The 27947-nt window shown below is 40.3% G+C and overlaps 5 protein-coding genes across 8 annotated transcripts; 3 read left to right on the top strand and 2 right to left on the bottom strand.

The window, feature by feature from the left end:
- Window positions 1-131: 131 nt before the first annotated feature.
- Window positions 132-8797, bottom strand: si:dkey-264d12.5 (serine/threonine-protein kinase MRCK beta). Of its 3 annotated transcripts, none has more exons than XM_044022922.1 (18): window positions 8436-8797; window positions 7030-7206; window positions 6774-6894; window positions 6098-6336; window positions 5745-5831; window positions 5342-5507; window positions 5047-5097; window positions 4640-4755; window positions 3574-3699; window positions 3335-3433; window positions 3160-3200; window positions 2984-3074; window positions 2806-2909; window positions 2288-2429; window positions 899-1020; window positions 696-813; window positions 481-539; window positions 132-393 (listed from the first exon to the last, which is right to left on the bottom strand). In XM_044022922.1, exons 1-18 carry the CDS (start codon window positions 8448-8450, stop codon window positions 222-224), a joined length of 2046 nt encoding a protein of 681 aa, XP_043878857.1. In that variant the 5' UTR covers window positions 8451-8797; the 3' UTR covers window positions 132-221. The 3 variants fall into 3 exon arrangements, with proteins under 3 accessions (XP_043878857.1, XP_043878858.1, XP_043878860.1); XM_044022923.1 differs by having other exon boundaries at window positions 2806-2879; XM_044022925.1 differs by having other exon boundaries at window positions 269-362.
- Window positions 8798-9751: 954 nt separating this feature from the next.
- Window positions 9752-13709, top strand: emp3a (epithelial membrane protein 3a). Of its 2 annotated transcripts, none has more exons than XM_044025103.1 (5): window positions 9752-9858; window positions 11362-11441; window positions 11786-11888; window positions 12000-12140; window positions 13161-13709. In XM_044025103.1, the coding sequence occupies exons 2-5, from the start codon at window positions 11364-11366 to the stop codon at window positions 13334-13336; spliced, it is 498 nt and encodes a 165-aa protein (XP_043881038.1). In that variant the 5' UTR covers window positions 9752-9858; window positions 11362-11363; the 3' UTR covers window positions 13337-13709. The 2 variants fall into 2 exon arrangements, with proteins under 2 accessions (XP_043881038.1, XP_043881037.1); XM_044025102.1 differs by having other exon boundaries at window positions 11339-11441.
- A 223-nt stretch (window positions 13710-13932) lies between these two features.
- fam83e (family with sequence similarity 83 member E) lies at window positions 13933-19975 on the top strand. The gene is made up of 10 exons (XM_044025101.1): window positions 13933-14411; window positions 14483-15267; window positions 15583-15729; window positions 17055-17179; window positions 17279-17692; window positions 18062-18118; window positions 18212-18262; window positions 18349-18571; window positions 18654-18869; window positions 19026-19975. The coding sequence occupies exons 2-10, from the start codon at window positions 14800-14802 to the stop codon at window positions 19209-19211; spliced, it is 1887 nt and encodes a 628-aa protein (XP_043881036.1). The 5' UTR covers window positions 13933-14411; window positions 14483-14799; the 3' UTR covers window positions 19212-19975.
- A 155-nt stretch (window positions 19976-20130) lies between these two features.
- On the top strand, window positions 20131-25300 carry utp3 (UTP3 small subunit processome component). Its single transcript, XM_044023163.1, has 16 exons — window positions 20131-20357; window positions 21101-21188; window positions 21629-21685; window positions 21769-21825; window positions 21908-22013; window positions 22090-22158; window positions 22250-22371; window positions 22462-22620; window positions 22722-22793; window positions 22901-22941; window positions 23015-23111; window positions 23322-23450; window positions 23801-23937; window positions 24018-24087; window positions 24804-24911; window positions 25027-25300. Exons 1-16 carry the CDS (start codon window positions 20341-20343, stop codon window positions 25114-25116), a joined length of 1419 nt encoding a protein of 472 aa, XP_043879098.1. The 5' UTR covers window positions 20131-20340; the 3' UTR covers window positions 25117-25300.
- Window positions 25301-25387: 87 nt separating this feature from the next.
- On the bottom strand, window positions 25388-27224 carry ppcs (phosphopantothenoylcysteine synthetase). Its single transcript, XM_044024410.1, has 4 exons — window positions 27168-27224; window positions 26191-26728; window positions 26003-26106; window positions 25388-25836 (listed from the first exon to the last, which is right to left on the bottom strand). Exons 2-4 carry the CDS (start codon window positions 26723-26725, stop codon window positions 25510-25512), a joined length of 966 nt encoding a protein of 321 aa, XP_043880345.1. The 5' UTR covers window positions 26726-26728; window positions 27168-27224; the 3' UTR covers window positions 25388-25509.
- Between the last annotated feature and the right edge of the window lie 723 nt (window positions 27225-27947).

Here is a 27947-nt window from a genome sequence, read left to right as displayed (position 1 = left end):
TAAACCCACAGGATTGTGCCAATCGTGGTAGCAATACAACTTAGTGTGCAAAAAGTTAAACTCATTTAACTATACTCTGTTAAAAGTCTGGGATTGTAGCCCTGAGAGAAAACTTAAAACAGACACTCAAAAATGGCTCATTCTGTTCTTTATTAATCTCATTTACTGATAAATAAAATAGCATATATACAATAATATCCATGTTTTTTGAAAGATAAAACTTAAGTGCTGAGTGCAGGTGGTGGTGGAGCAGATTGGTGTGTGCATCTCTGGGCAGAGGTCAGATACAGGTAACCCATCTCTGTAGATGGCATCGAAGGACGCGGTGATGATGAGGTCACGTCCGTGTGATCCAGCAAGATCTGGAATTTAGAAGGCGTCGGTGTCGTCACGCTACAGGGACACAGTCAGCGTTAACAGACCTTTATTATATATGTACTGTATGTGTGCATTTATGTTCTGTCATGCAATCACACCTACCTTGAAGTCTGCACAGAGAGAGGTGTAGCAATATCAGGGTTGTATTTTTTCTTCCGCTCCTAAAGATTTGTTAGACGATTACAAAATAAAAACTGTGAGTATCTCGCTATCAGAGACGCATCTCGAGTAAAAAATGACGATACAGAATGATTTCAACTGGGTTTGAACCCCCCCCCACCCCCCCCCAAGGTTTAGTTGTGCCCAAAATACTGCACCTCAGCAGCATGCTGTGGCTGCATGTTCTGCCTGCTTCGCTCCAGGACGGCAAGCTGGCTGCACAAGTGGATTATTTGGTTTCCCAGTTTCTTGTTTTCCACCTCCAGAAAGTCCACCCTTAACATCACAACAAACGCCTGTGATCGTTGTCACCAACAAGCTACATTCCTAAACGACTTTGCTTTAAAAGGAGTTTAAATACCTGCGTTTGGACGAAGCCGCAGTGAGGTCACCGTCCTTCTCGTTGAGCTCTCGTAACAAGCCCGTCCTCTCGCTGAGCAGCTTCTCATTTTCCACAGTTACGCTCGCCACGAGCTCCTTCACCTGGAAAGTTCAAATGAATATATTATTATTATATATAAACACGCATTAGGTAAGATTAGGGGACAAGAAGCGTGGTTTAACGTTCTAGTGAATATTAAGTAATGAAATGTAAATTCAACAGTGCATATTAGAGCATTCAGTGCTTCCCTTGCTGTCTTGCCTCTGGTGGAGACATGATTTCCACATGTATTGTCTATTTTGATCTCATTTGGAAGAGTTGTTCATTTCTTTCTTTCTTTCTTTAAGTGTTGATGGGTGTCTAATGGCGACCTGTCCAGGGTCTTCCCCACCTTTCGCCCTGTGTCAGCTGGGATCGGCTCCAGTGACCCACGACCCTTTTGGAGGATAAAACGGTAGATGACGGTTGGTTATCTAATGAACCCTTTGCACAGAAGCTTTTTTAACACAGCAGGAAAAGCACAGGTGTAAATAAGCAAATTAACCCTTTAACAACCGAGCGTATTGCAGTCGATCACGTTACTTAAAATATGGTTTATAGTGTTCAAATTTCAAATGTAACACGCAAAATCTGGTGTTCGTGTACAACCACGGTGTTTTTTCTCAATAAAACGTTTTGTTTTCCTTCATTTTAAATCGTTAATACTTGCAATACTATTTTAACATGCAGACAATTATAAATAACTGCCAGATATTGAAAGTTATTCTGGAAAAATGGGCAAAAGCACTTGGTTACAGGACATTTTCTGGACCTTTTACGGTTAAAATAAGCCAAAAAAGGCTTAAGTGTTAAACGGTTAATGATGTCTGAGTTCCATTTAGCTTACTCAGTTTCAGCAAGCATGCAGCTTTACTGCCACACTGTCCTGACCAGAGCCATCATTATTAAAATCATCAGTATCACCTGTGATTTTGCTACTAAAACATGTCAAAGTGGCTGCTATGGAAACGAAATGATTTATTTATGTGTGATCCATTTTTGAATTTTTGTAGTTTGGAACGGGAAAAGTTTGGATTCATCACAATAACTCAAGCCCGTTTTTAATGAATCATTAATAACCAAACTTTGCACAAGTGAATTGTTCAAATCAAATGTTATATAAGTTCACACAGTCAATGACAAGGTAACTATTTGCATTTCTTGATATTTGGATGAATGCCCTCCGGTGCCTTTGTTTTGCTTTCAAGGCAGAGAAGCTTGAAAGAAGCTGCAGATAAAATAAAGGAGAAGCCTTTGTTGCAGTTCTCCCTGAATCTGGGACATACATTGATGTGAATAACGCAGTTCCTAGCGCTGCAGATTTATCACCTTTGTTAACGAATGGGAACACAAGGACAATTCCCGCTCGAGACCTTTAATCCTCTCATCCCGCCACGTGGTTTCATCGTCGAGCTTCTGCTTGGCACAACACATTCTGGCTTTGTGTTTTTCCTTCATCGCGTGGTATTTACTGTAAACATGTGATTAAACACAAAACATAATGAATATAGAATCATATATATACTACATTCATATTTTGTCATTTTTGAATACATGTCTTATTCAGGGCCCACACGGTCGTAGTAGTGGTTGGTGTAGTTGCCTTTGCAGGAAGAAAACTCAGGTTTGAGACCTGGTCAGAACAAGGGTCTTTTTGCATGGAGTTTGCATGTTCTCCCCGTGTGTGTGTGTGTGTGTGGGGGGGGTTCTCCGGTTTCCTCCCACAGGACACTATAAATTGACCGTAGGTGTGCGAGTGCATGGTTGTTTGTCTCTGTGATGGACTGGCGATTCGTCCAGGGTATAACCGCGACCCTCGTGTGGCAGTAACATCACAGACATATCACCTGCGCTCTTTGTCGAGGCATTTGAGGGTTTCACAGATCTCCGCTTTGAGCGTCTCGCACTCTTCCCGGGTGGACTGGGAATCAGAAACGCCAACGTCAGCCGTCTGATGGTTTCACAATTCACAGTTATTAACACGAGCAACCATAACCCAACATAGCTCTGGTCATATGATATTACCTGATGTGGTTCGCTTTCCTCATTCAACTGTGTTTGTTGCTCACTGTCATCTAATATCAGTGTTGTCTCCTTCTTCTCCAGCTGCCGGACGCTAGTGTTTTCAAAACGATTTAACACACACACAATTACATCGACAAGGATGTTATATTTGGAAGATATGAGGTCAAATATCATACTTATGCAGGTAATTATCCAGATGCTGCTTCAAGTAACATATCTGAAAGCATACAAACACATTTTGATATTATGTAAGGAGAAAGACGCAAAAATGTGCCACTGCAGTCTATTTCTATTATAAACGTATTTAAAATAGTAATAGTAAATGGTATTTAAATATGCTGAATCACTCACTTCTGTGTCCTTGTCCAAAAGACACGTCTCCTGAGTGCTGAGCTTATTCTGTAAGTCTCTGCGTACCCGATAGCTCTGATTCAGTTCAGTTTCCCGAGACTAAAAAGTGCGACAAGAGCGACACTCAGGCACGTATTCACAAAAACTTTCATCTCCGTGTCTGACAATAACGTTCTACTATACGCAGTCTCATGTGAACGGAACACGGAGCCGGTGACGGGGGGGGAAATCTGTCTTACTTCAGCCAGCTCATTAGTCTGGTCAAGCTGGACCTGCACAGCGTGGAGCTGCCGCTCAGACTGCTGCTGCTGTTGTTCCTGTAGCTCTGTCTCTAACCGAACCACCTCCTTCTGCAAAGTTAAAACCTGAGGGGGGAAAAAAAACATACAAAACACAGTGGATATTGTGTACTGAACCGAAACTGCATCTGGATTCAGAGCATCCTTCGAGTGATGCAGTAGAGCTGTGCTGGGATTAGGTTTTAGTTTGTTTGTTTTTTAATTCAATTTAACCCTTAGAACACAGTGCATTTGGGCTGCTTTTTCCCACATTACTATATTTAAACATACAGTATATACAGACGGTAAGAATGTGCAATGTAAAGTGTCTTATATCAGCACAACCTAGGCAATCTGGTGAAAAACTATTATAACACGCCTGAGTACTCAAAGTGTTTAAAATCAGATTGAATTTGTAACTAAAAATGCAAATAAAAAACTTAATCATAACTTTGACTCAACAACACATAATAAGACATATTTTTAAAGCCTGAATATGTGACATATAAACACACACACCCAGGATGTCCATATAAGGAGTTGTGTATTATTCCCACCGCAATTTCCCATGGGTGCTCCTGAGCATTAAGGGTTAAGCAGCCAATCCTCGGGTTTAGTTGGCATCATTTTCTCAGTTTTCACCTGGCACTGTCACCATCATGTGGCACCGATGTTAGAAATACGCTCAAGTGCAATATCTGCACTCTATTGCTTTGTTTACTCAGCCTCTTATATAATTAGGTTGTGTTTCTTTAGGCACATTTGTCTGTCTGTGAGCAGCAAAACTCAAAAAGCATCATTATATTTGGCTGAATTGTTGGGTGGATGTAGGTTATGGTAGGTTAAAATCCTCCAGACTCAGGATTTGTTTAAAACAGTTGTTAATATGTTAACCTAGTGAGATTTGAGCTCTCCGAGTGCCTTCTCTACTTAATCATTTGTCATTCATTATCATCAAAAAGTGTCATTATTTGCTGCAAAGATAAATCTTGAATATAATGGCGTTGTTATGTTCGTTGTATCCTACCTTCTGCTGCAGACAGCTTTTCTCAGCATCCAGGGCACGGACTCTGACCCTCAAGGCTCTGATCTCCAGGTCCAGACGATCATTCAGCTCTTTTTCCTTTCGCACTTCGACCATTTCTTTTGGAAACCAGGTCAGATCATGTGATCGTCAGGCGACATGAATGAATTATAACACATCTCACTGTATCTGTAATCGGACGCTTTTTGCTTGCTGTCATCCTTGTGTTCACATTGGCGTTTAAAGAACAACAACTCTAAAAAATGATGCCAATGACAAAAATCAACAGCCCATTCTTGTGATTCACTGGGGTAATGAAGTAAACAGTATAGATTTATCTATGTTCAGTAAACTCAGTAACGTAGAGCAATTATTTGGGAAAACACATAAAAATGTTTTAAAAAAATCACCACACTTCTCCAGTTTTTCTACTTCCTGCTGCGCTGCCTGAAGCTCAGACTCTGAAAAACAAAAACAAAAAAAAAAGTTACTGTCAGAGTTTGGAAACTTCACATTTTCTCCCCGGGGTATTGTGTGGTGATAAAAAAAGAACTTGTGAAAATGCAGTAACATACAAATATTTATAGGAAAACTGGGTGTTTTCTTTTCTTAAGAACCAGTGGCAAACTTGATTTAATGGTAAGTTAAAGACTAAGATTATCACTATGAGAAATCTCTGTGAGAATGATGCAGGCAACTTTTCACCATAAGCCCTTTGGGTCAAGTGTGCAGACTCCAGCTCATCGGTCAAACGTCGGATCTCAGTATGGGCCATGGCCAGTCGGCGGGATCCCTCCTCCAGATCCCGCTCCAGACGAGAGCACTTCCTGTCCATACTGTTTGACTGCTCGGTCGAATGTCTGGCCTCGGCCTGAAGAGATGAATACTTCTGTTTGAAATAGCCATATTGCAAGAAGTCTCTTTATAAACGACTCTACTTTTTGATTGTTAGATTGTTCTCAGATTTGTGTATCTTCTATCACATTTCATAGACATTTATTTTATAAGAATGGAACAAAAAAAGGGCGGAGCAGTAAGTTAATGAGCTGCGGAGCACAGTGTTTGTCAATGTTTGTTTAAAAAGATGCAAAAACGGTGAGGTGCATACAGGAGTAAGACCATGTTTTCTGTGCGAAGCTTTGTGGAGTCCCAGGAGTCTCCTCCATGAGCTGTGGCCATGATGTGGTAGCGCCCCCTTGTGGGAAGAAGTACATGATCAGAGAATCACAGAATGGAGAAAACACTAAAAAAAACAAAAAGAAAGTTTACAAACTGCTGAAATACTGATGGAAAACTTTTTGTGGGAGCTTCTTTGTGTCACACTCTCGCTTTACTGCTGCCTCAGCTGTCATGGCATAAAACTAATCACTTCCTGTGTGCAGTGCAAGATTTAAACACATCTATTACTGAGAAACAGACTCTCTTTTGTTTGTTAATTGTCAAACTTCTTCCTCCTCTCACCTGTCGTGCGTTGCCGTGTGCTTGTATCTCCGACCCCCGCCGCCCGCCTGTGTTTCCGGCACCAGCCGAGTTGCCCTTGCCGCTGTTGTCGTTGTTGTTGTTGATGGGACCCCCGCTCGTCTCGAGTATGGAGGCCCTCTCCACCAGGAGGTATGCCACCTGCTCACTGGGGCTGCTGTGAATCAGCTCAGTGAGACCCTGCTGGTACAGCATTTTAGCCACCTCGCTTATCTGGGCGTCTGTCAGAGGAGGGAGAAGGATGTTTTTATTAGACTGCAGCTAAAAATGCAGCTTAGTGTTCTACAGTTTCCATCTTATGCAAATGAACCCCATCAATGGCTTTTATTATACAGTACTCTGATTTACACATCCCTTTGACTAAATCTAAAAAGAAGTCAATTTACTCAAAGGAATGATTAAAAATTAATAATGAAACATTTTTTATTAGTTACATGCACAGAGTAAAACATGCAATGAATTAAGGAGGATGCTCCACCTGCTCTGCTAAAAAATATTTACAATTTGAATAAAAGTGACATATGGATACTGTGGAACTTTTAAAGCAACAAGTTTCTGATTGTGAATTCATGTTTGTCATTTTGCGAGTCACGAGAGTAAAAACACTTATATCATACATGGGTTACAAATAGTATTTTGATTATTAAACATTCCCAACCTTGAAGGGAGATCAGCTGCTGAAGCTGGTCCTTGAGCCGATCGTTCTCCTCTTGTATCTCTTGAGCCAAAACGTCTTTGTGCCCCGTAAAGATGCGGATCTGCTCCAAGGACTTGTGTACCTCACAGACAGACGGGCAGACAGACAGACAGTCAGACAGACAGCACACAGGCATCAGATGTCTCCCTCACAGGCCCAGACTTGTACACATTGTCACTCGAGCAGACAAACGCGGGTGTCAGCAGTGAGAACTCACCTCTGTCATCTCTGCGAGGTGTTGCGAGCGCTGCATGTCCTGGTCTCTTGTCACGATGCTCAGACGGCTTCTTGTACGCTGAAGGACACGCCACACAAAACACAGCTGAGCCTCCTGAGAGGAGTCAGGAGCAAATCCCTGCTCAGTCAGCCATGAGGAAATGTGCTCCAGCTCTTCCTGTGGACGACAACGATGACATGTGAACTCACTGAGCAAACTTATTAGTACTGAACTGACTGTGTGTTACTTACTCTGCATTATTGGAGGGAAATATAGGTATTTTACTGATAAAGAAGAGTTGAATAGAGGAAATTAAAGTGATAGTTTGTGTTTTTTGAGGTTGGAATGATGTAGTACCCCTTAAACCTCACCTGCATTGACTGGTTTTGAACTTGACCCAAACTGCAAACACACCAAAAATCTAAATGTAATTAAATGTAATTAAATTAAATTAAATTAAATTAAATTAAATTAAATTAAAAAATAAATAAAATAAAATAAAATAAAATAAAATAAAATAAAATAACATTAAATTAAATTAAATTAAATTAAATTAAATTTAATTTAATTTAATTTAATTTAATTTAATTTAATTTAATTTAATTTAATTTCACTGTACACCCCAAAGTGCTTCACACCTTGACATTTGGCTTCCTCTGCAAGTTTGGAAATGTCACAGAAACCCAGAAACTATTAGTCATAGGACAACCAAAAATCTTCATAGAGACAGAGCCACAAATAGAGCAAGAAAAGATTATTGTGAGTGATGACAAGCATCCCCTCTCCTCCTCGTTCAAAATGTCATCTGGTAAACAACGTTGTCCACTTATATGTAACTCAAATCAGATCTAAAATCTGACAAATTAAGTGTCCATTGCTCAACAGTGTTCTTTCACATTCATCGCCTCAAAAAGAATCACATCTGTTACTGAGTGAAAAAGGCCTGAATTTAAATACATAAACAAATACATAAAGAAATAAAATGTATAGTTTACATATTTTATTTTGTCAGCACTTTCATTTGTAAAGGTTTGCCTTTATTTAAAAACAATTAACGTGCGATGTGTGTCCTCTTGATCTTTTTGCACGACACAAGAAAGAACCCCAACCTGGTTAAAAAGGTAACTAAGTAACTTTTACTCTGAGTACAATTTAAACAAGATACTTTTTTTACTTGAGTAAATTTTTAGACCAGTACTTTTACTTATACTTTAGTAAAAATAAATCACAATAGTGTTCCTTTTACTTAAGTAGAATATTTCAGTACTCTTTCAGTACCACCTCCCTCTCTCTCTCTCTCTGTGTATATGTATATGTATATATATATGTATATGTGTATATATATGTATATATATATATATACATACATACATATATATATATACATATATAAATGCGTCCTTTACCTCTGTCTTGTCCATTTGTCTACAAGAAGACTCCAACTTCCGGCTGCAAGTCACTTTTATTTCTTCTCAAAACCGAACCACGAAAAGTAAAAGTCAAACTGTCACTGTCGTGAAAAAAAAACAAAAACAAAAACGTAGCGTTGCCTTCCAGAACACACGAGCGACGTAAACAGAGCAGACCGTGAAATAAAACGCAAATAAAAACCCAGCAAATCCAGCAAATCTTCCTTCTATGTTACCATCACAGTCACAGAAGTGAGTTACATAGTGTGTAGTTCTGATGCTGGAGGAGTAAAGTCCTGGAAAAATACCGTTTTCTCTGCACTCTGACGCTTACAGTTGCTGCTGCTGCTGCTACTGCTGCTCACTGTGATTGCCCATTGTCCCTGAGTCCCTGAAGGCATCTTCACGGGGACACATTCAAATGGGTGAACAGTTAAAAGCCAGTGGTAAACAACAGTTTAAAAACGAGGACAACAAACTTACTCTTCATCTGAGTTAAAAAAAACAAACAAAAAAACACTAAAATGTAAAGATCTGCTTCATTATCTGCTCAAATTATTCACAAAATCAAACAGCTGATGATTTGATTCAATTAGATTAAACTTGATTGATCCAAACTTGAGAAATTCAAGTAAAACATGTGAATATAATATTAAAAAAACGTTAATAATATGAAAACTACAAAACACAAATATTATAAATACAGCACTTTCAAACCAGAGAGAGAGAGAGAGAGAACCACCTTTATTAATTCATAAATAATTCCCCACAATGGGAGATTTGACTTTTATATATTGTTTCTAGTTTCTAGTTCTGTAGAAACGTCCCACATTATTTGAAGTCGTCTCTGGTGATTTGATTGTTGTGTCTTGGGTGGTCATAGATTAGATTTCCTGCATGTTTTCAGACAAGAGTGGGCCGCAATCATCCCAAATTCCCTCCCATGTAATCACATCCCTGAAGGATTTGTGTGGTGCCCTTCATGCCGTCGGAGTCATTCAGTGAGTGAGTGCATGCGTGTGCAGCACTGGCACAAACAAAAACACTGGCAACCTGTGCATCTAACACCGAGTGTGTTCTTCTCTGAATCGTAGATTTAAGCACATTATTCCACCCTTAACTTGTTGTTCTATGCAGATCACACATGTGCAGTTAAATTGTTCTGTTTTTGCGTCGACCCGGAGGAGTTTCTGTTTTGTTTTGGGTTATTTTCTTTGCTGCTGAGTAGGTCCAGCATGCACACATTTGAGGGGGAGGGCAGGAAAAGTTGAGAGGAAATGGGTGTTGAGGACTCCTCCTATATCTGACTCCACATTCCTTCTCCCCTCTACCCTTCTCTCCAAGTTTTGGAGCTAAAACGTCTGTGGGGAGGAGGAAAGAGCTCAAAGGGAGGATAGGGTAAAGACTCAGACGCTGAAGGGTAAGAACTCTATCATCAAAAATAACTGTATAGATTAAACAGGTTTAAGTTGTTTTAATTGCTGTGTGGCACAGCTTATTATATACATGTCTCGCCTAATGAGATGCGGGTCACACCCAAGTGTGGTCAAGATTGAATGTCTCTGTCTGGGATGCCTTTCTGGTTCTTCCACCGCGATGAACTCGGTCTGTGCCAGACACCGCAAGCTGTCACATAAACCAGATGTAGAAGAGTAGATGTAATCAAACACATGCCTCCCTGGAACCATGTGCACAGTCTAATAGCAACAGTGATTATTTCCCCCCTGTATGGGCAGAGCTGGGTGGGAAAGACAAACATGTGCATGGCACAGAAAACTGGCTTCTTGGTGATGGAACGAGCTTTTTATATTCTTGCAGCAGCTACGACAAACTATTTTTACGGCAAAGCATCACATATCAATACACGATTGTGGGATTCTTTTTTTATTCATAGCCATACTATCTTAAAAAAAAAAAACCTGATAAAAATCCTGATATTCTAATTATAGGCCACTTCTTTATTTTGCTTATTTCAACAACTGTATCTGGGAGAAATGAAACCAAACAGAGCAATTCTTACTCAATATTGCAACTTCCTCTTGTCCTCCAAAACGTTTCTGATTAAATTGTCATACGTGATACTGTACTGAGCATTAAATATACAAAATGTGCCTCTTTTTCCTCCAGTATTGTCTTTTTTAATATGTATCAGATAAAGTTTCATGGTACATGCTTGTTCACAGTGTTGTAATGTAACAAAGCACAAACACTTGTACTTAAATACTTTGTTATTTGTAATTCTAGTTACTTTTACTCCACTACATTTCCCCTAACTATCCCCGTTACTTGTTACTACCAAATAAAATCAGAAAGTTGGTGAATGGTCTGTATTTAAAAAGCTCTTTTCACTCACACACTGTCATACAGCACATTTACTGTATGTGCAGAGCAATTTCTATCACTCATCTTTCATGCCCATTCACACGCTGCCATCACAGTAGTCACGAGCGACGTGGGGTTGGCATGTAGACTATAGCGGAGCCGGGAATCTAACCCACAACCTTCCAGCTGAAAGATGAATTGCTCTACCTCTGAGCTATACTGTTGCTCAATTCTGACTCCTCCTCCTTTTACTTCTAAAACATTCTAACTCTATTTTATTTCAGAAAATAACTTGATACTTAAGTTACATTAAATGCCACGTACTTTACAGCTTGTTCACGGAGGTCAGGGTCATGATCTGATGTGTTCTTCAGAGACTGGACAGCGTCTAACAAGCAGAGATAGTGAGTGTAGATGCTGAGACGCATGATGACAGTGTTTCCCCCCAGAGAGACTTCACTGTTTCAGGCCATTGCTTCACGTAGCAGTGCTCATTTGCCTTTGCTTCTGGATGAATACATGCTTACGATCTGTAATCATAATAATATCACAGGTTTGTTTGTTTTTTACACCATCAGACTCTCTCCATATGTACACACAGTCATGGGTTTCCTCCTCGTGCCCATCACCGTGCTGCACCTGGTCACATTGGCCATGCTCTTCATTTCCACCCTGGAGAAGGTGAGCTCCATTACACTCTTCGGACAGTAGATGTCACTGTAACTTTGTGCCCTCATATTTATTCCATATTTGTTTCATTAAATCTATTGTGACACTTTGGATCTCAACGTGCCGTCAAACACAAAACAGACACACACACACACACACACACGTTGTAACAGCAGATCTCAGTCGGCACGTCTGTCTGTCGGCTCATTGTCGCTGATGACACTAACTGTCTGGTATTGAGATCTGATTTTGAATGACAACACGTTTTGTGATATTTGACACCACAGTAGAGTAAACATGCTGCACATCAACATAACTCTTTCTTTCTTTCTTTCTTTCTTTCTTTCTTCCGACAGTCCTGGTGGATCTGGACAGATTCAGAGATCACAGACCTCTGGTACAACTGCTTCCACGACAACGCCTCAGACACCTGGCTGTGTGCTTCTACAAATGAAAGCGGTACATTTTCTGTCATTTACATTTGGAGGTCAACGTAAACCATCTGTGTGACTGAACAGTCCATCGCTGTGCGGAGATTTTGGATTCACTCGTTTGTTCTCGTTCTCTCAGACTGGCTGCAGTCCATGCAGGCCCTCATGGTCCTCTCCGTGGTCTTCTCCTCCATCTCCTTCTTGGTTTTCATGGGCCAGCTCTTCACCATGTCCAAAGGAGGACTCTTCTACTTCACAGGCCTCTGCCAGGCCTTTGCAGGTGTCTTGACAGCAAAGCTAACACCCATTATGCACAATCAAGTTTAAATGTTTAGGCTGGCATTGTCATTATTCATATTTCACCCTCAGGATATGACGGAGGTTCAGTGTGTAAGAATGAGTGTGAATTAGTGACATCTATTGGTGAGACTGCAGAATGGACTCCACTCACCCCTCCCTCTCTCAAACGTGCCAATGAACTACAATGGAAACACTTTTCCTCAATTATCTCCACTCTTCCATTTTCTCTTCCAGTTGTATCACAAATCCAGGTTCATCCAGGCTGCAGAAAACATGTCGGCTCAAGATAGTAGCCTCCATAAAGCAAGCCTATTATCTTAATTATTAATTATTATCTTAATCTCCCTAAATGTTATACACTGGACCTTTTAACTGAGAACACAGCGCATTTCCACTGCTTTTTTCCATTACTATAACTATATACTATCCATTACTTTAAACATACTGTATATACAGAGGGTATAAGAATGTGTTTTCAGCACAACCTAGGCAATCTGATGGAAAAAAGTTTTCATTTTCACCAACTATATAAACACATCTGAGCAAAGTACTCAAAATGTTTCAAATCAGATTGAATTTGTGAAATTTGGAAAAACACAGTTCAAAGTTCACTTGGCTCATTTTTATGAACAAAAAGAAAAGAAAAAAAACGCCTATTTTTATGACTGTTTTATGACAATTATTGCTACTACTAAAAATGCGACGTAAAATGAGTCATAACTTTGACTCAACAAAGTTCTTTTAAAGCATCTTTTAAAGCCTGAATATGTGACCTGTAAACACACACCCCCAGGATGTCCATATAAGGAGTTGTGTATTATTCCCACGGCAATTTACCAAGGAAGCACCTGCTGCACAGATCCGTGCCGTGTGAGCAAGAGTTAATAAACAAACACAGTAATAAAGTGAGCACTGAGTGTATATTCCATGTATAAATGTATAAATGCGGTGAAATACAAAGAAGTGGAACAAACTTCTCCTCTTTCCCCCCCCCCCGCAGGTTTCACAGACTTTGCTGCCTGCCTCATCTTCACCTTCCACAGGAAGGAGATCCTCGATGGCTCCAGAGATCTGAGCAGAGGGCGCTTCGGCTACTGCTTCATCCTGGCGTGGCTGTGTGTCCCGATGCTCCTGGTCAGTGCAGTCCTGTACGTCCATCTGCGGAAGAAGCAGTGAGCTACGAAACCATGCAGCGGGGTCACGGAGGGAAAAGGTTCTCGGCGCCCTTCACTCGCTTGGATCACTTCCCAGTTCACGTTGACCACACGAAGGTGCCCGAGAGGTGCCCGAGAATGAAAATACCTCTTTATAAAATACAATTGTGTTGTTGTGCTGCATAGTTTGTGACATTTGTGTCATCAAAGGGGGAATATCACTGTCATTAAAGAACAGCTCAGCTGAGTCATGGTGTAATAAACGATGCTTTTATTAATGTGTAACAATGAAGGTGTTAGATAATAGATAATTAACAACAAATGCATAACCCGTCGCGCTCATATGATTGTGTTGTTATATATATTTTTTACTTTTTATTAAAAAACTAAGTTCATGACTTGTGTCAGAGCTGGACTTGTGTGTGTTGCTCTGTTTCAAGTGGTTTATTTGTAACCAAGTAACAGTATGATAGTATGATGGGGCGTGTCCCCTTTATCATTTATTCTTTCATTGTTTTGTGGAATCTGCTGTTTGCTCTGCGGTGAGGAATGCTGATGCGGTATAATAAGAGAGGAATGTTTCATAACTTGCCTGCTGTTGCAGACACTTTCATGGTGTCAAGGTCCAGCGTGTTGGTGCTAAAACGAAAGAATGACCTGTTGTTGGAGTCAGACACGGCGTACGCGGTGTTTCACTCTGCTGCAAACCTACCTGTCTGGCCGGACCGGTCGAAAAAAGAGGTAAATAGTAGAATGTGTACAGAGTGTAGCATACATTTGAATATTTAGTGGAACCAGCACGGACCTCACAGCCCATCCAGGTCGTGTATGTTGCACAACTAGACTTTCAGAGTTGATTTCTTTTAATACTGCATCTCTAATGTGAGGGGAGGTACAAGTGTGATTGTGATCATGCATCTGAGCAGCTCACCAGTCTGTCAGCTGCACAGAATTTCTGGCATCTGAGAACAATGTCTGTAACAAGGAGTGGAAGGGTTAAGAGGAAGGAGATGACATACAGGGGAGGGACACACGACGAAGAGCCATAGCCTCTTGACAGCTCCTGATCCCGGGAGATAAGCTGCACTGCTCTTGAGGTGAGTTTTACAACTTATTTTTCTGTGTGTCTTTTTCCCTGAAACTGGCCGACACACTGATCGCTCTCCAGTGTCAACATCAGCTTATGGGCCGAGGCTGCTGCAGAACACGAAATGTACTCACGGCTGAACTTGTGAACCCTGTACGGGCTTTATCAGTAAGACTCGACGTGATACTGACGAGGCAGCGACATCAAGACACCTGAGGACTGGGCGGCTCTTGCCACTGTGCAGAATGGTGTGACTTCTTTGCCGGAAGGATGAATGAAGTGATGGGTCTATCTAGATTTATGGAGGACATGAGCTGGCCGGGAATGGCCTTATTGTCACACACCTGTCGCCAGTAGTGAAGACTTTGATATCAGCAATCCCACCCCGAAGTGCAGTAATGTCAAACTCTCAAGAGCAGAGCCTCGACGAGAGAGCTGTTTTCCTGGAGGTGACTGAGTCTTCTCCAGAGTTCCTCTACTGTGAGAAGGAGCGACAAGCACTGGAGAGACTTCTGAGTGCAGGACCGGAGGCGTTCTACAGCTCCATCGACACAGAGCTCTCCGGCTGCTTCTTGTCACCTGAAGAGGTCAGCCAGGTCAGCGGCTGGGCCCAGGACTTTCACACCAGCCAGCTGCAGGTGCAGTGGGACGACGATGGAGTGGAGGGCAGCACAAGGACGGAGGATTTATGTTCCACTTACTTCCCCTGTCCCTCAGACGCTCCAGCCCCAGACCTGGACCTGGGCTGGCCCGAAAGGGGGCCCTTGGTGACAGCAGGAAGCACGACAGTCTACACCAGTCCACCTGCTGAAGGAGAGCCTCACATCAGAGAGATAATCCGACGACACTTGCAGAAGGCCACCCAAGTATGCAAATATGATAAATTGTATGAATGCTGAATGAATGAATGAATGAATGAAGTTTTTTTCTGCTTCACTTAACTTACATTTTACACTAAAAAGTCTTGAATCCTGAATCCAACATAAAAATACACCTACAACTTGTACTTAAACTAAAAAATAGTCATATTTTTTACTCTTACTTTTTCCTCCGCCGCATCTCACATGATAATCATTATAGTAGCAACAAGAGAGGTAAAGAGGTGCTTTGGTTTGTGCGTGAGTCTCAACTCTTTGTAAGTTGTCATTTTCAGGGTAAGTGACATTCTGTGCGTTGTGCAGGTAATAGCCATTGTGACAGACAGATTGACAGATGGTGCAATAATTGGAGATTTACACAATGCTGCCTCTCGGGCTGTCCCCGTCTACATCATCCTCAACCAAAGATCCATCCAGGAGAATTTCACGCTCAACAGGCTCAGGCATCCGGTGAGTCACCGCCTACAAATCAGCACACACCTAGTAGCCACCTGTTTGTTTGACCTAGCAATAGAGATTTTATCAGCCACAACCAACATCTTGTCACCCATGGGTCTTTATGTGATGGGGTAAACTTACTAACCCGTGATGCCACCTGCAACTGTGCACGATTACTCACTTGAGTCTTGTGCATCTGGTATCTGAAAGTGTGTCTTTTACTTTGGCTCGTTAGGAATGTGACATGTTCTCTTAACAGCGCTCAGCTAAACTGGTTGTGCTGCATTCAGTGGTTTCACATAAGCTGTGAAAACTCGTCCTGGCGCTAAGAACAGGAAAAAACACAATCGTGGAAAGTATCAAATTTGCCGTTGTTGGACTCTCGAACTAAACATGAAATGAATGAATTCCTCTCATGATAATTCAAATTTATATTCCAGTGTAATGCGACAATTCAGAGTTATTCAGTGCTTCCATTTATACTGGTGTGGTATGTCTGTTATAATTAGTTCCAGACTGAAACATTATAATAACCGTCAACCACAGAACACTCTTACACAGTATCTTAAAGAACACAGGCTTATTTTATAGTCGGTCTCCTTTAACAGTTGTAATCGACACTTTCCTGTGTTTTTCCTTTTATCATTTGATCACAAGCGTAAAGATCAGAGAACTAACACAGATCTTTACTCCTCTCTCATACACTGTAGATTGTGTGGTGAGATCGTGTTTGATTTTCATAAAATTCGTAGTGAATTCCACAATGAAATCATGAGTATGTGGAGAGGGAAAACACAAGCGAGGAATCTATTGATCTCTGCTGCCTCAGGTCTTTCAAGTCAATACTGTTCCACCTAAGACAAACTCTGTGAATCATCACAATATGTTGAGACACAGTTCGTACTAAATGCTAAATATACTCAAAGCCACTTTATTAGGTACGCAGGACACCTAATAAAGTGGCTGGAGTTGCACCCAGTTTGTTTCTCTGAGGTTATTTGAGTTACAATTGCCTTTTTGTTATTTCAAACCAGTCTGTTTGTTCATTTCCAACCTCTGACCTCTGACCTCAGACCTCTGGCATCAGCAAAAAAAACAAACTGCTCACTGGATATTTTCTCTTTTTTCGATTTTTAGATGTTGCGTGTGAAAATGATAGTAAATCAGCAACAATCATGTCACTTAAATCACCCTCCTTCCCAAATCTGATGCTTCATTTGAACTTCAGCACATCGTCCTACATGCAGTTTTGATTGGCCGACGGTGTATTGTGGATTTCTTTTTTGTGACACAAGCTTCTGGGAAATATCACATCTAACATAGTCTGTGATCTGCAGAACATGCGAGTCCGCACTCTTGGAGGGAAGTCCTTCTGTTCGAAGACAGGCAGGATGGTGACCGGAGAAATGAAAGACAAGTTCCTTCTGGTGGATTTGGAGACGGTGATTCATGGCAGCTACAGGTATAGTTAAGAAGTGTGCTTTAAACCTTAATGGGTTACACACACACACACATGAAAGGGATGTAACAAGCTGTGTGTGTGTGTGTGTTTTCATTGCAGCCTCACGTGGACAGACGCTCACCTGCACCGGCAGCTGATCACTGTTCTGAGAGGCCCGGTTGCTGACTCATTTGATAGAGAGTTCAGGATCCTTTTTGCCGCTTCGCACCCAGTTGCAGACACCTTAAGGGTCGCAGGGAGCCGCGTCGATATGACTCAGAGTCTGAGAGACCTCTCAAATCTTCGGCACTATAAACAACTCTCCCTGGAGTCTGAGATCAACAACCCTCCATCTCCTCCTCCTGACTCCCTCCTGGACTGGGAAGCCATGGGTGTTGTGTACAGGGACAGTCCTTTTGAGCAACACGACGGTATCATGGACAGGGGAACACCGCCGAAGACCAACTTTGTGTTTGATAAAAATGAACCCGACATTTTTACCAACAACGTGCACCATTTTGCGGATAGAAAAAGGTATGGGAATCATCTTGACTTAAAGGTCCAGTCTGTAACATTTAGGTTTTACTGGCAGAAATGATTGTATACGTGTGTAATTGCTTTAAAGGTGTCGTGCATGACTTTTAAATATAAACACATCGCTGGACAATCTGGACAAGAACATGATTGTCCATTATTGAAAATGTAAATCAAGTGACGTCAAAAGACTGATATACAACACGAGATGTACTGAAGTAGAACGTGAAAGTGAGAGAACGCAAAAGAACACTCACATCAGACAAGGAGTTTCACCTTGAAATGTCCACACGTCTTGTTTTTAAACTTGTTTTTTGTGTACTCAAGATTGTTTAGTGGACATTATTCAACCCTCTTTGTATTCGACAGGTTACACGAAACCACCTTTCCAGTGACTAACCACATGCCCGATAAATCAATATTCAAGTGAGTCTTGTGCAACCTACCGACTTTATAGCTCTTCTTGTTTTTATGTTGTACTCAAACATGACTTTGGTTTTCTTTTGATTGTCTCCGTAGCAACACTCAGCCCTCGCCATCAACAGATCTAACTCCGGAGAGAATGAGACGGTAATGAGCAAAAGATAAAGACGCTGTGAAGACGTTGGTTAAGAAATGTCACATCCCAATGAAAATGTTGTTGTTTTCATCTGAAGGGTGGACCGCATATTGGATAAAAACATTTCCAGGCAACTGTCCGCAGAGATGAGAGGCAACATAGATGACAGCACAGCGACAAGATTTGGTGATCAAACAGCAGAACCGATTCACAACATACCCATGCTTTTTTCTACAAAGAGAAGAGAGCCCTCGTGGAGGGAGGGGGAGAGAATTCTGGAGGAAAGTACCTCCAAACTGGAGAACACACCATCTTCTAGAGTGAGTCACTGCCTTTCTGTTGACTAAACACTGATGCAAATGTATCCACTGAGGAAGCTGAGATGCCTTTCTCTGCTCACAGAAACCCATCATCCTGATGATGCCACAGCCGGAGAGTTCCAACTCTCTGAGTGACATTATGAAGAGGGTCCAGCCTCAGCTCAGCACGTCGCGAATGGTCAAGAGGGGATCGAACGCTGCCGCGTCAGAAATGAGCCAATCCATGATGGACCTGAGTGTACACAAAGCAGACGCAAATTATGAGAGAGGAGTCCCAGTGCCACGGTTCAAGAGCGGTGTAAGTGTGAACATTTGTCTTCATTCCCTGGAGGAGGAGAAATACTTATAAAGAAAAGAGTTGTGTTTTTCTTCACATAAAATGTAGTTACTTTTTACACTGCTAAATAACGTGTCACTAAATCAACATGATACAAGATGTCTGTTATGTCAACAGTTCTTTGACCCAGGTCACATGACACCTGCTATTGCTCTGATGAAGAAGAGGAACGACGAGCTGAAATCGGCATTGTACAGAACTCCGTTAGGCTTTCTGCCCAGAGAGAGGCCTCGCAACTCCAACTACGGCCTCAACATGGAGTGGAGGAGGTCGCTGGCAGAGAGGGAACTGGAACAAGAATGAGGAGCGAAGACAACAATAATACACGAGCAGTGTTACAGTGTTCGTAACAGTGTGCTCTGTGCTTCTTTTTTTTTTTACGACAGGCAGCAGTCAGTGGATAGTTATGACCCTTTTCAGTGTTAATAACCTAAAATAAGCCAAAAAAAGAAACATGTATTATTACAGTAATATTTTTTGATGTGACGTCCCACTGAATCTGATGATTACATGTATCTGACTTGTATACGGCGCGCCCGGTGCTGTACTTTAGTATATGTAATGTTTAAATAAATAAAGTCTTCTGTTCTTGATACTCACAATGAATTGTTTCTCTAACCATTGAAAAGAGCAATTTTCTTCAGTATATGGATATAGTTTTATGTTAGATTTGGATTCAACATGTATGCTTTTGTCTGCTTATTGTCGCTGTGAATTGCTTATTGTACATAAGACGGGATGATACGAGGTTGCTGATGAAGTGATTAAAAAAGAAAGTCATTTGTTGAGTAACTGATAAATTATAATGGTTTTGAAGAAAGATTTTGTCATAAAGTGTAGAGATTATCATAGAATATAGGTCTGAATTCTGTATGTTTTTGGAGGGAGAATTTTTTATCATTATTGAATTAACCAGTTGATTATTATACTATAATAGATTTGTTGTTTGCTCCATAAAATGTCTGAAGATGGTGTAAAATGTCCATGTCCATGTTTCCCAAATCTAAAAATGGCCTCAAATATTATTTGTTTTTATTTAAATAAGCAAATAAATACAATCAAATACACACAGACCAATTAATCAATCATTAAAAAAATAAGTTTGTGAATAATTTAGTAATCAGTAACTGATTAAAATCAACAAATAAAAATATTTTGTCCCGCAATTAGTCTCCAGTACCATAGGTGGCGCTGTGCGTCCTTTAACACTGACACGTGAAGAAGTAATCCCGGAAGCACATGGACGCCACCGGTGGAGAGTTGGACATGTAACTTCTCAGCACAACTAAATATTTTCACCTTTTTTTGTGCTGTATTCTGTAGAAATTAGAAGTGGCGTTGAAACGTGTGGTTTAGTTTTAATTTTTACGTCGTTTATACGCGTACGTTTGTTTTGTACGCGCGAAGCAGCCGCGTGTAATTTATTTCCATCATGGTTCGAGCTTTAAGGTGAGTTTGACTAAAGTTAGCCTCCTCGTTCGTATGTTTTAAATCGGATTTGAATGGTCGGATTAAACAAGTTTTAATCTGCAATTAACCGGTTTGTGATAATGACTGAAATCAGACTATTTTTCTTATTATGATTATGTTACAGTCCAAGTACATGCACGCCACGACTTGCACATATTAGGGATGGGATGATACCACTTTTTTGTGTCTGATACCGATATATTAGTCCCATCCAGTCATTTTAGACCATGTATGAACTATAAAGCTGTTAACAACACATTTGGGCATAGTAAAGCATGTGATATGTATGATTTGTTTATTGTACTGAATTTTATATTTGTATCTGTCCAATATCTGATCCAGTGGTTTTATGAAATGCTTAGTTCCAGTACCAAATACAACATAGAAATAAACCGTAACCACCACATTGTACATAATCTCTTGAGTTTAATTTCAGTAGATGAGTTCAGGACACAAGGGTGTAATGAGGATGCAATGAAATTCGACTTTGATTTTTTTTTTCTCTTTGTTTATACAATATTAGTTTTTGAAAATGAATTTTAAAAAGGTCATATAATTTAAAATGTAGATAGAAATAACCTGACAATAATATGAATGGGTAAATTGTGAGGGAGATGTGCAGTGATCAGCCATAATATTATAACAAGTAATTGTTGCTGGTCACTGTACATCCAATGCTGCAGAGCAGAGGTTAAAGCATATCTGCGATGTGTGTCCTTTAGGAGTAGAAAACCACAGAGGACACATAAGAGAGAGCAATATGATGAAGATGACCCTGAAGCCTACAAGAACATGCCTGTGCCCGATAAGGTAGGATCTCTCAGATTATAAATGTCTTAAAAATGTACAATTACATTGTTGTTGCTCTAGACCAGAACATTTACATGTTGACTCTCGATGAATAAAGGTCATGTTTTTATTGTAATAATTTCTTTATCCATCCACACTCTACTGCTTATAAAAACTATACTATACTATTACTATACTAATAATAATAATTTAACTAATCTAATCTCTTAACTTTTGAATATTTGTGGAGGAAAATAAATCATAAGTGTCTCTTACTTGGGAGTATGTGACAAATATTTGTTTTTTTAATCTGTGCTGACACCATGCTTTCTCTATGTGAAAACATTATTGTGGTTATGACTGCAGGTGGTTGTGTCACATCATTACTGAACGAGACTCTGTAAAACTAGTAATACAGACATGAACTTAGTTCTATGATCCGTCTTCTCTCGTACTTTCAGAAATCGACACAGTACACAAAGGACAAGGTTGATGAATTTCACGATGAGAAGATTGAAGTAAGTTTACCTACTTTTGTACTGAAGTGTGTGTTGCAGTTTTTATATTATTTTTTTCACATTTCTGTTTTGCTCTGTTGTAGAAACTTCTGGCCCGTGGTGTAAACATGGAGGCTGATTCTGACGAAATTGACGACGAGGTGCCTTTTTGTTTGGTTTGGATTTGTTGTCAGAAAACAGACTTGGTCTGGGAGCAATTTCAAACTCATTTGGATTTTGCAGGAGGAAGTGATGGCCCTGGATGATTCTGAGGAGGACGAGGAAGAAGAAGGGGATGAGGAAGAAGGGACAGACATGGAGAGTGATTTAGAGGGGAAAAAAGATGAGGGTAAACACAAAGTCTTCTGTTGGTTTTACGATCTGGTAAAGGTATTTCAGGGTTTAATTGTATTTTTTCCCCTCAGACCTTCCAAATGAAATGGCATGGGGCAAAAAGAAGAAAATGTTCTACGACTCAGACTATGCGAAATCAAGTATGCGTCTCTTATCTCCAGCAACATTGTTGAGGCCATTTTTTTAATGATCTAGTCATTTGCTAATGCAATTTCAATTATTTTATTACAGAAGGTAAAGCTCAAGATGTGTTGGAAACTGAGGAACAAGAGGAAGAAGAAGAAGCTAAAAACATCCAAAACCGTTTGGCTGCTAATCTAAGCGAGGAGGATTATGATTTAAGCTTTTTTCAGGTATTTCTTTTAGCAGTAAACTTCCCCTGCTTGTCTGCACTAAATATCAGGTGTGATGGTGATGTCTTTTTTTGTTGACTCTGCCTTCAGGAATTCACTGCTGTTGGGGAGGAGGATGAAAATAAGGCCACAGAACAAGAGGAGAGGATTGTGAAAGACCTGCAGCAGATGTCTCGGAAGGAAAAAATGAAACTTTTGAAGAAGGAATCACCAGAGCTGCTTGAACTGATTCAGGACTTCAAAGCAAAGGTAAATGCTCCCAAAGTGTGCCTAAAGATTAGTTGTTAAATCGACACAGACTGACATGTAAACCGGGGTCATTTATTTCTGCCTCTGCTTCATGTTTGCAGCTTTCTGAGCTGAAGGCTGAACTGCAGCCTCTCATGCAGATGGTGAAGGATGGAACAATCCCACCAGGAAAGGTAAATGGATCAAGCTTTTTTCCTATATGTGGCTTTTTATTACTATTATTACCATATCTGTATATTAAGTATGGTAATAAAACATTTGATCCTCTTCTTTTGTAAAGGGTGCCGACTACCTCAAAACAAAACAACAGCTGTATCTCAAGTAAGTTGCTTTTAAATCGTAAATTTTTCCTCATTGTTTAATGAATTATGACTCATGTTTGTTCTTTTGTCAGTTACTGCACAAACATAAGTTTCTACTTGGTGCTAAAAGCAAAGCGAATCCCTGCTCATAACCACCCTGTGATTGAGAGGCTGCTTACCTACAGAAATGTAAGTATCAGCAAATGCATGGCAATTATATATAACTGAGCCACTACAGCTGTTTCTTTCAACATTAACTCTAGAAAATATCTAGGATATTGGGTGTGGATATTTTCCAGTTTTCTGTTCACATGTCCATGAACACAGCTTTCTAGTGTCAGGAGACACATGAGACAGCATTGAGCGTTTTGTTATTGACTCTTGAATGTTTGCCCACAGCTCATCAACGATCTAGGAGCAGTGGACGCACGACTTGCGCCAGAGTTTCGAAAGCTACTGTCTGGTGAGGAGGAAGGCAAGCCGGCAGAGGGCAAGAAAGTCTCCAGAGTCTCCAGTAAGAAGGAAAAGGTAGGTTCCTTGTACTTGTGTTTTTATTACCATAAATGTATACATCATTCTTGTAAATGATACTACTTTTATATCTTTAAACTTCACACAGTATTTGCATTTATTGGACTTGCACCTTCTGTAACATCTCAGGAATAAGTGTTTTTATCACTGGGAACATGTGTTATTAAGTTTGTCTCGTTTTGTCTGGTAATGTTGGATCCCAAGGGAAATACTCTCTCTTATGGTCTGCACTATAGTACAGCAAAATAATATATCTGAATTGATGCTTTCACTTACTCAAATCTTACTTAAAATCTGTTGTTGTTGTTTAATATAAGCTATTTCTTCTGAATGCTTGCTGGATGCAGGATTCTGGAGAAACTATGCCTGAGGTTAAGACGGACTCCGACTCTGACCTGGATGAGGAATCAGCTTTGCGCTTCTACAGAGACGCAGAGGAGCGGTTAACACTGAAAAGAAAGAAGAAGAGCCCAGCAGATAATGAGTAAGTATGATTTGATATGCAAAGGCCTGTTTGGACCAAATCATCAGGGGCTGCTGAAAAAAATTGTCAATTTGTGACAGGGTGGAGGAAAATAACGACAACGACGTGGAGGAGCAGGATCCAGGTGCTAAGAGAGGAATCACTTACCAGGTACTGAGGTCAAACACAGTATTTACAGTTGTGACAGTTCTCTGAGAAACGTTAAAAACTGTTTATTAGAGGTTGGAGAACATCTTCAGATTTGGTCAATAAATATACCATTTCCAGCATGCCAGACCAACACCCTTTAAACTTCATTGTTTTGGTTGTTGGGCATTTTAATTTGTGACCTGCTGGTCTGGTGTTGAGCAACATCATGTCTAGCAATATAGTACTTAGATCGTGGATATTTAGTTGGTTTAACTCTCAGATATTTCTTGACATGAAATACTAGAACAAAAGCAGTTTTCTACCAATAACATTGATAAGCTTTCACCCCAGATTTGAGAGAAACCGGGTCCTGCTGTTGTATTGTAAGGGTAGATCACAATACTTGACATTTTGACCTGTTGAAAACATTTTTTGTCTTATTAACTTATATTAACTTCATAAATGTTTCACACATTGGGTGTGTTCTAATAAAGTAATTGGCAGATGACTAAGTTCATTATAACATTGCTTAAACAACAAATCTAATGGCTAATCTGAGACTTTTCCATAGGACTTCTTATGTGTGTGTGAGAACATGAAAGTCTTCTACCCTTTTGCATTTAGGATTTAGGAGGGGGGGGGTCAGTAGATTTCAATGACTAGTCCTGCACCTAATGCGTTCACTTCATGTTATTAAACAGCTACTCTAATTCTGTGTTTGCCCCAACTCAACACAGATGGCGAAGAACAAGGGGCTCACACCAAAGAGGAAGAAAATTGACCGTAATCCCAGAGTCAAGCACAGAGAGAAGTTCAGACGTGCCAAAATCCGCAGAAAGGGACAGGTTTGTATCCAGTTACAGTCCATTTTTATTAGACTTATCTATCAATCAACTAAGCATTATCCCTATGAATCTATACAGTATGTGAAATATGTCAAATTTGTTGTTTGTTTGCCAGGTCCGCGAGGTTCGTCGGGAGGAGACGCGATACAGCGGGGAGTTGTCTGGTATTCGCGCTGGTGTCAAGAAGAGCACCAAACTTAAGTAACCTGAACAAAATCCAAAATGTGTGTTTAACTGTAGCTATGGGATTAGAAAAATGTCAGCATGTACTTCAATGTTTATTTCAAGTTACCCTTCTACCCTCCACTTAACTAGCTATCAGTATCGTGGAAAATGAAAAATGAGCTGGATTACTATGGAGTGTGATTAAACATTTTATACAATTTCAATTTGTTTTCTTATTATCCCAGTCTACATAATGTTATAACTCTTTTATAACCATATTAGCACAGGTTAAAAAAAAAAAGGGAGCGTCATGTTTTGATTTGTTTTTTTTATTGTCATTTCTGTTGCACAAGAATACATACGTATACAGCAGGACAGGCATAAAGAAATGAAAGCAGGGAAGATGTCACTCCGATGTACTGACGATGACATGTCAACTCCCATCTGGGCTTATGAAGTTGTTGTGTGCTGATGTCAGGTTGCTCACTATCCTCTCCTCTATGTCAACCCCATTCTGCACATCTTCCTCTGTGAGGATAAGCTCAGCCTGAGACGAAGGGGTCACCACCACCACGTAACCCCGTCTAGAGTCCAGTATGTTGGCAACCACCACCTGGTGCCTGTATGTGTCCAGAGCCCGTCGAGCCTTTTCCAACAGGATGGCTGGATCAGTCTCCAGTTTAAAAGATATGACAAATGCCTGAGGCGCCCAGTCCTTCACCAGTGGGGACAGTATCTTGGGGACCATGTTCAAACTGAGCTGAGGGAGGGAAAAAATAATTTTATTAACAAGTACCATACAACTCGTAATTAGTATGCTAATAATTATTTTGTACGCATAATTTAACCAAACCCACTCCACCAGGCCACTTGTGAGGGCTTAAACAATTAACAGATCTTGCCTGTAGAATATCATTCTCACTTACTTGAAGAGGACCATTGGAAGACTGGATTTTGTGTTCAGGCATCTCAGATGCTGGAATATAGAAATCAGACACAGCGGCAGCCAAATAAAACATGGCCTTTGATCCTGCAGAATAAACAATGGCACATTAGGAATAATGTGAGAGAAACGAGTCATGACTTCAACATGCACATCCTAGTTAATCTGTACCGATTGTGCTGAGTGCCTGTGCCGCTGCTTTGAGAAGATGCAGATACTCGGACAAAGTGTTGAACTCTACAGGCAGGATAAGTTGGCTTTCTTTCACTTCCTGGTACCTCTTCAGCATTTTCACAACGTTTGGAAGCACCTTTTGGTCCACAACCACTTCACCAGAGTGGCCCGATGCTGCTTCCCCACTTCTAAACTGCAGGGCATCCAACATGTTAATGGTGGAGAAAGTATGCGCGTAAGGGTAGAGGGAGCGATGCCTGTGCAGGAAGATAACAGCGTAGCCGGCGTCTATGAAATACTCTGCTGAAGAGGCTCCACGTCTGCCACTGCTGAAGTTGTCTAGAAAGCGAACGGTGCGAGACTCCAGGGGAACTTTCGTGCCTCCTGATGTGATGAGAACCACCCTGCGACCCGCTGCTACATGGTGTGTGGCAAAAGCAGCCATCTTCTCTTTTTCCTCCTCAACATGAGAGGGAACAGCAAATTCTTTAGCCAACTTCCCATCAATCGAAGAAATTCTGGGTTCAGCCATTACCTGAAGAGAAGAGGGCAGAAGATTTGTCAACATAGTAGCTATGACACTTAGCTCTAAATGTCTTAACTGTGTTTGAAGTCAGGTAAAACCACTTATATAATCTTTTGTGGGTTTAGTTAGTGCAAAGTAAATATTTGGGGACGCATTAAGGAGACAGCACATGCTGAACAGACACAATTTATTTTAAAAAAATATATAGAGAGAGAGAGAGAGCAGTGTTTTACATAACTACATAACATCGAAATTCCGAAGTAAAATGTCTTATGTTTCTGTTATTCACGTATACATATCATGTATGCACACACAATAAGTGCAGAGCACAGATGTACCTAATGAAATTGCCGCTGTTTGAGAAACGCTGTGCCGCGGTGACAACAAGCAAAGCACGGCGCGTGTTTTGTAATGACACTGTGAGACAAAAGAACTTTAAATATCTTACGTTGCGCGATGTCGCTGTCAGATAGCTTCACAACTTTGGCACTTCCTGAAACCAGTGAGTTTCTTTTGTCTTTACAACGAGAGAAGAAAACCATCAGCGCCCCCAGTGGCCGTAATTGGCACTACCATTAAAATACATACAATACAAATTTCCCTGTGATTCTTCAGAAGAATTACTTCTCCTTCAGAAGTAATGGGATTTGAATCATCAGTCTTAGAACAGAACTTGATATAACAACAATAATAATATTTTTGTTGTATACTATGTATAAAATACAATCTGGTATTCTGCTTCTGAATTCACATTGCACCTTTTATAATCTGCACCAGCGGTGGAAAGAGAACAGAAATATTCTACTCGCGTAAAAGTACCACTATTTTGATAAAGTTTGACTTAAGTACAAGTGAAAGTACTAGTCTAATTGTCTAAAATGTACTCAATTTTAAGGAAGAAACTTTAATTTACAAATTAAAGTGCTAACTTAATGACTTAATTCTCAGTAACGGTACAGTACTTACGAAAAACATACTTAAGTGAAATGAAAATTACACATTTAAAAAAATACTTTCAAAAGAACAAAACACAAGAAACATACAATAACGCAATGGCTGATTATTAATTATTAATTGGCCAATTATTACAAATTATGCACTTTTTATGATGATGTTATTGTATATAATTGTGGACATAATATGAAGATTGGAGAGATGGACCATTATTGTTGTTACTGATGTTAAGCTATTGCATTGTTGTATTATTTGTTATCATTTAACTATATAT

Source organism: Solea senegalensis, linkage group LG4 (genome assembly GCF_019176455.1).
Source record: "Solea senegalensis isolate Sse05_10M linkage group LG4, IFAPA_SoseM_1, whole genome shotgun sequence".
Taxonomy (NCBI): Eukaryota; Metazoa; Chordata; class Actinopteri; order Pleuronectiformes; family Soleidae; genus Solea; species Solea senegalensis.
Note: the sequence above shows the minus strand (reverse complement) of the source record. Positions and strands in the feature narration are given on the sequence as shown.

Excerpts from the sequence above, each read along its gene's own strand:
- utp3 (XM_044023163.1), top strand. Across the intron at positions 22,942-23,014 it reads AAACAACAGCTGTATCTCAA|TTACTGCACAAACATAAGTT; the intron begins GTAAGTTGCTTT and ends TTCTTTTGTCAG. Across the intron at positions 23,451-23,800 it reads TCTCCAGTAAGAAGGAAAAG|GATTCTGGAGAAACTATGCC; the intron begins GTAGGTTCCTTG and ends TGCTGGATGCAG.
- ppcs (XM_044024410.1), bottom strand. The coding sequence starts at position 26,725 with ATGGCTGAACCCAGAATTTCTTCGATTGATGGGAAGTTGGCTAAAGAA. Across the intron at positions 26,107-26,190 it reads ACAGGCACTCAGCACAATCG|GATCAAAGGCCATGTTTTAT; the intron begins GTACAGATTAAC and ends TTTATTCTGCAG. Across the intron at positions 25,837-26,002 it reads CTTCCAATGGTCCTCTTCAA|CTCAGTTTGAACATGGTCCC; the intron begins GTAAGTGAGAAT and ends TCCCTCCCTCAG.
- fam83e (XM_044025101.1), top strand. The coding sequence starts at position 14,800 with ATGTCAAACTCTCAAGAGCAGAGCCTCGACGAGAGAGCTGTTTTCCTG. Across the intron at positions 15,268-15,582 it reads ACTTGCAGAAGGCCACCCAA|GTAATAGCCATTGTGACAGA; the intron begins GTATGCAAATAT and ends TGCGTTGTGCAG. Across the intron at positions 18,119-18,211 it reads CCCGATAAATCAATATTCAA|CAACACTCAGCCCTCGCCAT; the intron begins GTGAGTCTTGTG and ends TTGTCTCCGTAG.
- emp3a (XM_044025103.1), top strand. The coding sequence starts at position 11,364 with ATGGGTTTCCTCCTCGTGCCCATCACCGTGCTGCACCTGGTCACATTG. Across the intron at positions 11,889-11,999 it reads TGCTTCTACAAATGAAAGCG|ACTGGCTGCAGTCCATGCAG; the intron begins GTACATTTTCTG and ends TCGTTCTCTCAG. Across the intron at positions 12,141-13,160 it reads CCTCTGCCAGGCCTTTGCAG|GTTTCACAGACTTTGCTGCC; the intron begins GTGTCTTGACAG and ends CCCCCCCCGCAG.
- si:dkey-264d12.5 (XM_044022922.1), bottom strand. Across the intron at positions 5,098-5,341 it reads CTTGACCCAAAGGGCTTATG|AGTCTGAGCTTCAGGCAGCG; the intron begins GTGAAAAGTTGC and ends TTTGTTTTTCAG. Across the intron at positions 1,021-2,287 it reads GTTCCCATTCGTTAACAAAG|GTGAAGGAGCTCGTGGCGAG; the intron begins GTGATAAATCTG and ends TGAACTTTCCAG.